This window comes from Puma concolor, chromosome B2, assembly GCF_028749965.1.
Source record: "Puma concolor isolate L17-30 chromosome B2, mPumCon1.1.hap2, whole genome shotgun sequence".
Lineage (NCBI taxonomy): Eukaryota > Metazoa > Chordata > Mammalia > Carnivora > Felidae > Puma > Puma concolor.
In genome coordinates, this window is record NC_141671.1 from 911,527 (window position 1) to 923,799 (window position 12,273).

Here is a 12,273-nt window from a genome sequence, read left to right on the forward strand (position 1 = left end):
GGACTTCATGCTCTATTACAAACCTGTGATCATCATGACAGTATGGTATAGGCACAAAAACAGACAATGGAACAGAATAAAGAACCTAGAAATGGACCCACAAATGTATGGCCAAATAATCTTCAACAAGCAGAAAAGAGTATCCATTGGAAAAAAAAAAGACAGTCTCTTCAGCAAATAGTGTTGAGAAAACTGGACAGCGACAGGCAGAGAATGAACCTGGAACACTTTATTTCACCAATACAAAAACAAATTCAAAATAGGTGAAAGACCTAAGTGTGATATATGAAACGATCAAAATCATACAGGAGAAAACAGGCAACAACATCTTTGACCTGGGCTGCAGCAACTTCTTACTTGACATGTCTCTGGAGACAAGGAAAATAGAAGCAAAAATGAACTATTAGGAGCTCATCAAGATAAAAAGATTCTGCCCAGCGAAGGAAACAATCAACAAAATACCTTTTGTATTGCATAAAATTCAGCCTATTGAATGGGAAAAGATATTTGCAAATTACTTATCAGATAAAGGGTTAGTATTCAAATCTATAAAGAACTTATTAAACTTAATCCCCCCTCCAAAAAATAATAATAATCCAGTGAAGAAATGGGAAAAAGATGTGAACATAACTTTTCCAAAGAAGACATCTAGATGGCTAACAGACACATAAAAATATGCTCAACATTGCTCATCATCAGGGAAATACAAATCAAAACCACGATGAGATACCACCTCACACTTGTCAGAATGGGTAAAACTAACAACTCAGGAAATAAGAGATGTTACAGAGGATGTACAGAAAGTGTAACACTTTTGTACTGTTGGTGGGAATGCAAACTGGTGCAGCCACTCTGGAAAACAGGATGGAGGTTCCTCAAAAAGTTAAAAATAGAACTACTCAGGACCCAGAAATTACACTACTAAGAATTTATCCAAAGGATACAAAAAATGCTGATTCAAAGGGGTACATGTAGAGTTTCCAAACATGATTATGAGACTTACTGAGATAACTATGTCCCCACATTCTATTTCATACACAATTTTTTTAAAATATTTTTACATTGTGCATGAGTGATGACGCATTTCACAGAGCGGTAGCCCTTGAACTGAGACATTCTATCATTGGTCTTTCTCTTTGGTTCTGTAGTTTTGTTTCTTTGAAAGTCCTAAGTCCTATTACATAATTCAGGAAGGAAGTGTTCATAAAGAGAAGGAAAGGTATTAAATAATTTTGAATTGAATTGTATTTCTGATTTGTTGCCTCAGTGTTAATTTTTTGGGTTTTTTTTCTTTTCTTAGTGTTGAATCCCTTATTCTCATCTTTCTCCGTTCACAGGCAATGCTATGAGTACCTCCTGAGAGTACGAGGGCGATGAACGTATTAAAATCTAGATTATTTTTAGAAAAAATAGAAAATACTTATTCAAGTTATATCATGGTTTTATTCTTTTCATAATTGTTGTAGTATAAAATCCATTAATCATAATTCTTTGTGTTTTTCACTGCTATCTCTGTCAGTGAAGTAATTTATGAGCCGAACTTATGTTAAATATATCATTAAACTGCAAAAAAAGGAGAGCACAGGTACCCTAATGTTTACAGCAGCATTATTAACAATATCCAAATTATGGAAAGAGCCCAAATGTACATCGACTGATGAATGGATAAAGAACACGTGGTGTGTGGTGTGCATATATATGATGGAACTATACAGTATTATGTTAAATGAATTAAGTCAGTCAGAGAAAGACAGATATCATGTGATTTCACTCATGTTGAATTTGAGAAACAAGAGATAACATAGGGGAAGGAAAGGAAAAATAAGTTAAAAACAGGGAGGGAGGCAAACCATAAGAGACTTAAAAACAGAGAACAAATTGAGGGTTGCTGGAGGGGAAGTAGGTGGGGGGAATGGCCTGTATGGGTGATGGGCATTAAGGAGGGCACTTTTTCAATTGAACACTAGCTGTCATATGTAAGAGATGAATCACTGGGTTCTACTCCTAAAGCTAAGACTACACTGTATGCTAACTAACTTGAATTAAAATTTAAAAAAGTTATATTCTAATGGAGGTGTGTGATGAACACAAAATTCAAGGTCATTATTTCCCTGGATGGCAGGTAGGAGTAAGAGTGTAAAGACAAAGACTAGCTATAAGCCATTGGTTACATTCTAGTTCTTGAATTGAGTGGTAGGCTAAAATATTTTCATGGAACTATTTTTAATCCATCAAAAATGGAACAATGATGATATAGCTCATGAACCACAGAATTATAATGATTCTATATATTTTTAAAAGGATATATTTTCTTTCCTGCATATAAAACACCTCCTTAATGTTTCTTCAACTTTATTGATGTCTTACCCACTAAAAAAAACTCAATTAAATGTGTTATTTTTATCGATATGATTTACAATATATTTACAATCTTCAATAGTGAATTTAATACATAAATAAATTTATCTCTGAAATTAATTTCCATGGAAGAACTCTAAAGAAAAAAAAGACAAGATGAAACCCAATGTCTTCAGGAAACCTTTCTTAAAATAGTTATTTGGATAAGCCTCTGACCATATTCCAAGATTTGTTAATCACCTCTGTGGGGCACCAGTCCCCATGGTCTACACCATGTTCACATACTAGTCTTCATGCCCTACATAAACACTTCTTGGAGCACATGTACACCAGAGAAGGGCTCTCATTGTTTAACTGGGCAGAGATCCACCTACAAACGTGTCTCACAGGATTCCTCATTAAAAGACTAGAAATACCCCATCGAAAACATTCAAAAAACCAAATTCATGAACTTTTTCACCAATCCCATATTTAGTTTTTCTCCAACATCCACATTAAATAAAGACTTCACTGAATATTCGCTCAGCTGTTGCATTTAAATGCAAATGTGATTGTGGAGTTACTACAATAAAGCAGTGGCTCATCATATTTCATGGACTCAGTAACTTCCAAACAAGAATCCTTCTGTTTACCTGTGAAATGAAGGCTCATCACAATGGGAACAAGGGTATCTTTGGGCTACATATGAACATGACAGCTGTGAATTCTTCCCTCCTGAAATGTAAATATATTCCAACTTTGTTTCTAGTTTTTTCTCCATATTACCTTCAAATTATTGTTAAATATGTTTGCTCCATTTGTCTTAAATCTCATTGAACAAACTAAATGTAAGTTCATGCCATGCTATTAGAAACTGAAGTCCATACCACGGAAAATGAAAACCTATTTCAGTAAAAACATAGCATTCCTCTTTTTAAACATCTGTTTCTTCTGCTTGTGCTCTCTCATTTTTAATATCACAATGGCTTTTAAATTAAAATTACAGTAAGAGCTAAAAGTTGAGACCATGGATTAAAGCAATATGGAAAATGTTTATGAGCATAAAATGAAAAGTCCTATATTTAGATTTACTACATTAAGTTACATAATGTGTAGTTTCTGGCTTGACACTTCCAATAAGTGTACCTGAGGTCTTATGTGAGCCAAAGCTTAAACTGAGCCAGTAGTGTTTTTCACCTGCTAAACCCAATATATATTTTAGAAATTGTGTCTGCATCATGGATGCTCACTGCTTTCTTTCTTCAATGGTATAGCACATCTGCAGTACTGTGTTCACTTCTCAATTAATTAATACAAGGCATTTGATAACCCATGGTGAGTCCAATGGATAGTAACCAGAAAAGCACGGTAATGAAACTTCATACAGTGTGAACAACAGCTGACAACTATCTAGCACTTCATCTGGAGACATAAATCTAAGAGTATATTTGATAATAGGTTCTAATATTAAGGGAAACTCAAAAGACAAATAAAAAATTTAATGAGTCAAACTAAACAATATTGTCTGCAGAGGCACATTTGGGTAATCACACTATTAAAACACAAGGAGGTGGTTACTATAAACATGAGGATAGTGAATACTTTGGGAGACAAGGAAGGGTAATCTTTGGGATGAGACACAAATAGAAGCCACTGGAATGCTTAGCAAGGTTTTATTTTTTGACCTGCGTGTCAGTTATAAGAATATTCACTTTGATTCAGTGAGATTTTGGGTTTTTTTTTCTGTATCTATGCTTTACTTTATAATAAAACTGTTTTTTAAGAAGCCATGTTGAATTGACCTATTCCATAATATTTACAGAATAAAGAAAAATGGGCAGTGCCTGGGTGTTAAAGAGGCATCTCTGAGCTCAACACAAGGAGTAAGTGTGAGACTCTCTTTTAAAGGACAGTTAGGGAGCTATGAAAACAGGAATTGTGTGAATATTCGGTGGAAGACCTCCATCATAAGACAAAAAGCTGGATCATGGTTTTTGAGTCTATGTCAACTCTAAAATTCTATGGCCTTCTCAACCCAACATGGTCACCACCTGACGTAGTGAAAAAAAAAAAGCCAAGTGCATTTTGTAATCAAGGCATTTGGGGAGCTTAAGTCTTCTGTCCTCTCCAGCCTCTGAGTTTAACAGTTCACTATGTACACTGTGTTTTGGGGCACTTTTGTGTACATGTGTGTCTGTGCATTTAAAAATTATCCACATATAAAATTTTAAGCATTCCAGTTTAGCTATAGACCATCATGGTAAAATTACCAATGGGAAAAATGAGGAGAGTAAAGAAAAAAATAAAATAATAATAATTTGTGGATAGGTGAATACAACATTTAAATCTTATATTTAAATAAACTTAATTTAATAATTTATTTAAAATGTATTAAGTAAAACCAGCACAGTTGCTAGTTTTTTCACAAATACTAGCCCTCACAACTTCCTTTTGTTGAATATCATTACCTTCACTGAATATATGGAGAAGCTGGTGAACAAACAGGTTACATAACTGTCCAAGGACTCATTACTTCCGAGTATGAAAGCTGGGACTTGACACAAAGCTCTGAGTCCACATTCTGTGCAGTTAAGCATTATGCTCAACTTAGGTGACATCCTACCACATACAAACATCACGCTCATTAATTAAATTAAATTTCCATTTCCTAGTGAGAAAAACTATATTCCTACATCTTACCACTTGGTAATAATAGCTTCTTCATCATGATTATAACATTTTTAGGTTCTAAGATGCTTGTAACAATGAAATATGTATATAATTTCCTTATTTTACTGCAGTTAGCAGCAAATAAAGTTATCATGCCTTGGCTCCAAACAAACTATGAATATAAAAACCTTATTCTGAAGTTCATGGTCAGAAATTATCTGCATAAAAAATTATAAATAAAAAATTAAAAGCTGAAATAAATTAGTGGACTAATTCAGTCACTAAACACTCCATCTATTTAATAATATGATAAAGTCTTCAGAGAGTGAAATGTGTATATACTTTATCCCTTTTCTATATTCTTTCAGAATTGAAGTGAAATTTTACCTATAGAGTTCTGAAGCAACCAGAAGATCAACTCATATTATTGGTAAGTTCCATGGGGAAAAACAACTCACTGATTGTTTAATAAACGGCTTTTTGTTCAAGTTACCTATCTTATTAATTTTGCTGAATGGCCTGGAGAGTACAAGCTAACACAGTTTGTTGATGTGTATATGTGGTAACCAAATGCTTCTGGAATTAGTTCAATTTTTATCTCCACAACAAATCAATATGTCTATTTAAATGGTGTAGGGGCACCTGGGTGGCAGAGTCAGTTTAACATCTGACTTTGGTTCAAGTCATGATCTCACAGTTCTTGAGTTCAAATCCCACATCTGGCTCTGTGCTGACAGCTCAGAGCCTGGAACCTGCCTTGGATATTCTCTTCTCTCTCTCTCTCTCTCTCTCTCTCTCTCTCTCTCTCTCTCAAAAATAAAGAAACATTTATAAAAAAAACTTAAATGGTGTAACAGCAGTAACAAAAGATATTCCAAGAACTACAGGGCCACTCAGCATATAAATAATGATTCATAAGAAGGAGGATTTTTTTTTCCTGGAACCAAAAACTAATTCACAAAAAAAGTGACAAAATAACAAAATGTCCAAAATTGATACAGGAACAACAGGAATAGCAGTGTCTGAAATGTTGAATAGGAGGGAAAATATGAGGAGGAGGTTGGTGACGAGGGTGAAGATAATGTCTGGATGCAGACATATGCAAGTGATTATGGAAAGTGATTCTACTACCAAATAGTGGAGTTTATCCCAACAAAATTGCTCATTTAATGTTTTACCTCAAACTCCCCTCCTTTGATAAGGGAAATAATGGTCATCATCAAGTAATGCTTATGTCATAATTTCAAGAAGGAACAACTCAAACTATATTCCACTCCTAAATTATATTATTAAACTTATGGATTTATTCTTACTCAGAAAACATGGAACATATGTGTCATGGCATACTAAGCCTTTTCAGTGATCTGCAATTCAGTGTGGTTGGGTTTACCATAACATTTTTATTTATTTAAAAAAATTAATATTCACTTATTTTTGAGAGAGAGAGAGAGCCCACTAGTGGGGGAGATACAGAAAAAGGAGACACACAAGCTGTGAGATCATGAACTGAGCCAAAGTCAGATGCTTAATCAAGTGAGCCACCCAGTCTCCCTTACCATATTATTTTTAGAACCACGCTGATTTATGAGTACACACAGAGCATCTTTGAGCATTGGCAAAGAGTGTTAAAAGGGGTGTTCTGAATGGGAGAGAGCACAAAACAAGTGAATTTGGACACTCATGTAAACTTCAGAGATTTTTGTTCTACCTAAAGCTGATGCTATTTTTTATTACCATGGTATTATCTCCTAGACCTTTATGAGGAGTCATGAACAAAAACAATGGAAGTTCCATGACAGACTTCATCCTGCTGGGGTTTTCTGATCGGCCCCAATTAGAACACATCATCTCTGGGGTTGTCTTCATCTTCTATATTGTGACTCTGGTAGGAAACACAACCATCATCCTTGTATCTAACCTAGACAGCCAGCTCCATACTCCTATGTATTTCTTCCTATCCAATTTGTCTTTTCTGGACCTCTGTTATGCAACTAGCATTATCCCACAGATGCTGGTAAATCTATGGGGTCCAACAAAGTCTATTACCTACGGAGGGTGTGTGCTCCAATTCTTCTTTGCCCTTGATTTGGGAGCCACAGAATGTCTTCTCTTGGCTGTGATGGCCTATGATCGCTATGCCGCTGTCTGTCAACCTCTTCACTACACAGTAATAATGCACCCTCAACTTTGCCAAAAGATGGTGCTTGTTGCCTGGTTAGGTGGTCTTGGCAGTGCCTTAATCGTTTGCTCCTTGACTTTGAAGTTGCCAAGATGTGGGCACAGGGAGGTGAATAATTTTATCTGTGAGATGCCAGCATTGCTCAAGATGGCTTGTGTCTACTCAAAAGTAATTGAGGTCATTGTCTATGCTCTTGGAGTGATATTTCTTCTAGCACCTTTATCATTAATTCTCATCTCATATGCAATTATCACTCAAGCTGTCATGAAGATCAAGTCAACAGCAAGGTGGCGTAAGGTCCTTAATACATGCGGTTCCCACCTCACAGTAGTAACTCTGTTTTATGGAACAATCATTTATATGTACATGAAGCCACAGAATAGCACATCTGAAGATGAAGGGAAGTTCCTCACTCTCTTTTACACAATCGTCACACCCACCCTTAACCCTCTGATCTACACTTTAAGAAACAAGGATGTGAAGAGTGCAGTAAAAAGAATACTGTATGTGAGAAAATGGTCAGCAAAGTCATGAGTTAGATGGAAGAGAGGTAAGGAAATAACATTGACCTTTACCAACAGAAGATGAATGATTCACTTTCACAAACAGCATTTATGGGATATTTACCTTGTATCAAGAATTGTGCTATAGACGGATTTATAAACAATTAAATCAGAAGTTATAAGGAGATAGAGATGCAGACACATAAGGAAACTTGAATTCATATACTTAAAAGCCTTCAAGGCTAATCAGGAACTACAGACAAGTAAACCTAGAATTGTGAAAAGTGGTTAAGTACAGAAATATATGTACAAGGTATTAAGAAAATATTTCACATGGACATTTACTTTAATATAGGGTTACACTGGACAGTGATTTTTTTTTCTTACAGACTTTTCTTCCAGATTTTTATATGCAATGACACTACATTTTATTCACCTGTTGTTGTCATTGGGGCTTTTGTGGTGCAGATCAACTGCCCACCGATACCCATCCACCTCCTCCCTCAAGTTTTAACTGGGCCCAGGGCCCATTAAACTGGGCCCATCCTGCATATCACATTTCAAGACTGGCTTCCACCAACATAATGCCAGGAAAACAATGTGTGCAATTCCTGGGTTATCTTCTCAAATATGAAGCCGTTTATTGTTAGCCTTCTCCCTCCTGTTCCTGCTGTCTAGGATGTGAATGTGGAGAGTTTGTAGCTTTTCCAATATCCCTAAGAGGGAATGGAACAATAAGGTGTAACCACAACCACCCACCAGCAGAGAAATGCCTCTAGACTCTTAGAGCACAAAAATCTTCATTATTATTTAATATTAATTAAGCCACCTATTTTGGAGTCTCCTTTTTAGAAGCCTTAACTTTTCCCATCCATGGCCTAAAGAGGAGTTTGAGCTTTTTCCTGTAAAGTCATGCAGTCCTTGGACCAGCAACAACAGCATCACTTGGCAACTTACCAAAACTGAACAACCTTGGACCCACCCCACACTTATTCAACCAACAATACAGATGGACCCAGCAGCTGATGTTTTTAATCAACACTACAGGTGATTAGGCTAAAGTTTGAGAACTACTGTTACAGAGAATAGGGAGATGTTGAGTCTCTAAACAGAAAATGTACATAGTTTTATAGATTTTAATTGATTTCCTTCCTATAGACATGGGAAAATAAATGGGTAATAGTTTCTCAAGGCTCTTAGATAAGAGTAATGAAGGAAATGAGAAGTTTCATTAAATGAAATCAATATAAAAGGTTATTCTTCATTTAATATGATCTTTTGTTCTTTGGTTTTATAATTGCTCTCCTTGTACTGAATTATGGTGACAGTTGATGGTAATTTTGGCAAAGGAGCTTAATGCTCTTATTTGACACAACAAAAATTTAGCAATGTCTTGTTTTTTCTCTATTATTTTTTACTTTGTCTTACTGGGAAATACATTCAAATTCTGAGTATCTCTATTAGGAGAAAAAACACTTCCCTTCTCTACAAGGTGACCATTTCAGAGATTGGAAATCCTCTGCATGTGAGAGATCTCACGTTTATGGCGCTCGTGCTCTGTGATTTCAAGGCTGAGTAAGCTGCCATCTACCCAGAATATTTGGGTGTGAATATGGGGTTGTAAGTCTTCATCGTCTTTTCTCCATCATATTTAAACTTTCTGGTTTCCAGGGTTCCACAGTGAAAAACCTGAAGTTGTCATTCTTTTTTTGAGGTAACTTTAAAATTTCCAGGTGTGTAAGCCTTGATAAAAATAAGATCTGAAAGAGGATGATGATACCCAAACATATGATGATACCCAAACAGAGAAAATATAAACTTCGTGGAATTGTAAGGAGATTGAGAGGAGAACATGTAAGATGGTGACTGTCTGGCCACTGAAAATGAATATCAACTTTTCTTTGTGAAAAAAGCTGATCTCAAATTTGATAAACAAGTAGTCTGTCACTTAAAAAAACTCATACTCAACTTCTACACTCAGTTGATATCTTATCTCATGAGAAATGTCATTACAAACCTCAGAATTTGTCCTTTGAATTCCCTCCAAAACCTGCTCCTGTCACTAAAATGGCATTATCTCTTTTTATATATTTACTCGTGTAAACGTTTGAGGAAAAGACATTGGTGAAGTTTTCAATAACAGAACCTCTTATTCATGTGAGATTTTGCTGTGTCTAAATTGGCTTCTAACATGAAATACATACTCTGTAAATATCTATAGTACTATTAAGTGAATGAACCATTTTTAATAAATATACATGAAAATGTTATTATTCTACAGAACATGTCAAAGATTCATTGAGTAATAAATACTAGAGCAACATCTTCAGGCTTTTAACATTTAGGACATTTGCAAAGTAAGAAAAGGGAAAGATAGAATACATTTTTTTCATGTACATAATATTATAGATTCCATATAAGTGTGTATCTGGAAATTAAACAACAACAACAAAAAAAAGAGAGAAATAAAAAGGTTCCCAATATCTCAACCTAGAAACAGTGAATTCTACCTTTATAAGTGATTTCCTTTTAATTTCTTCCAATTCATACTAAAGTTTGTCACACTGAGTATCTGATTTCCTTCCCCAGAGTATGCATTCATGTCATATATATCACTTCCAAGAGAGAAAACCTTGGCTCCTAGAGAAGTGGCAAATCTCTTAGCAAATACACTGATGGGTAGCCCTCCAAAAAGCCACAGTACATGAATAGACACAGAGTGCAACTGTGATGTGAAAACGTCACTGGGAGGGAGTTTCTGACAATGGCAAAAAGATTGAAAACCAATGTCTCAGTGTCATAGCATGTGCTTGTCCCTGACTGCAAAGATGACTGAGATCTCCCCTGGCCCAAATCGACTGAAAAGGCAGCATACCCAGGCTCCAGCACCTCAGGAAGGTATGAATGGTCTTCTAGGTTAGTGGCTGACACCTTGGATCCAAGGACAGCCTCCGTTAATCAAGTTCAACTGCTGGAGATTCCCTGGAACTACAGAAAAATTTGACAACACCATGTATTACCACAAATTTGGGGAAACAGTCATCTTACTCTTTTTGTATTAGTTATCTACTGCCTCATAAATATTGTTTTTAGAAACTAATGGGACTGCTAGAAATGATAGATATAGGTTGAAAATCTCAACCCCACCAGTCTAAGTCTAAAAAGGCTGTAAAACTAACAGTGTTCATAATTCTATCGTCAGCAAACTTGTCCTAATTATATGAAGCTACTTCTACTCTTTGCTTTCAGTTCTGTTAAACAACGGCAGATCTGTGTCAAAAGAAAACAACTCCTTTTTGCTTTTTAGGGATACTTTTCAGAATATTATTAGCTACTTGTCATTTTTCAGAAACAGCAGCCACTTCTTAAGGAGGACACTCATTACTATCACTCTTTCATAAATCCGTACATTTTCTTTGGAGCTGAGGATTCAAGAGAAACTAGACTCTGCTTTAGGTTGCAGTGATAACATGAAAGGAAATACTCCCAGAGAGTAACTTAACTTTCACCTATTTCCTCTATGATGTTAAGCGCACATTTATAGCAGCCGTGTGAAAACTATGGGTCATGTTTTACCCCCTTGTTTGCCAACTAAAATATCAAAAGAAAACTTTCTGTCCGTTGTATCATTGTATCTTACTGGGAAGAAATGTTCCATGAACTCTGAGTACAAATATGTGGCCTATTGCTTTTCTTCGTTATCACTATTTTCCAATGTGTTCATCAGTCGCCAATGGCAGCTTTAGCAGGACGTCCAGTGTTTCCATTTTGGGCTCCCCTTCCCCAGGTATAATCTCAAATTTTCTAATCTTCAGAGTACTTGCCTATCAGTGTGCTTGCCAACCAGTAAATACTCTATATTAACTGCACTACTGCCATTTCTGCTTCAAGCCACAGGTCCCATGCTACCTTTCGGGGGATGATGCCACAGGTGCCAAGGCACTACTGGGGGCTGATGGTCCTTCGGGCATAAACCCTGACCATCCCTATCATAAGGAGGACCAGTATTTCAGACTTCTGCCCCAGCCTCGCTGGGCCTTCTAAGGAGGCACACTCCCCTGCCCTCTTTTGCATGAGACATGGGTCCCTGTGAGCCCTGCCTTCAGTCTTTGAATTGGCCTACACCACAAAATGCTCAAGGCCTGTGTGACAAGCCCACAGCTAACATCATATTCAATGGTGGATGTCCACCCTCACCACCTCTGTTCAACACAGTATTAGAAGTCAGAGCCAGAGCACCTAGGCAAGAAAAAGAAATACAGGCAAGCAAATAAGGAAGGAAGAAATAAAACTGCCTGCATATGCTGATGACATGATATCATATATAGCAAATCCTAAAGATTCCACCATAAAAGTGAGCTAGTGAACAGTTCTTTAAAGTTGCAGGGTACAAAATCAATAAACAAAAATACATCATTTTTTATGGAATAATTGTAAACTACTAGAAGGGAAATTAAGAAAAACTATCTGATTTACAATCACGTCAAAAAGAATAAATTTCACCAAGGATGTGAAAGACCTGTACTCTGAAAAGTATAAGATTGATGCAAAAAACTGAAGACACACAAATAAATGGATAGACAG

General features: G+C 36.1%; 1 protein-coding gene across 1 annotated transcript; it reads left to right on the plus strand.

The window, feature by feature from the left end:
* The first annotated feature begins 6,775 nt into the window (after positions 1-6,775).
* On the plus strand, positions 6,776-7,720 carry LOC112853661 (olfactory receptor 2W1-like). Its single transcript, XM_025917224.2, has one exon. The coding sequence runs from the start codon at positions 6,776-6,778 to the stop codon at positions 7,718-7,720; it is 945 nt and encodes a 314-aa protein (XP_025773009.2).
* Positions 7,721-12,273: the final 4,553 nt, after the last annotated feature.

What these genes read in the sequence shown, in the direction of transcription:
- LOC112853661 (XM_025917224.2), top strand. Translation starts at nt 6,776, where the DNA reads ATGAACAAAAACAATGGAAGTTCCATGACAGACTTCATCCTGCTGGGG.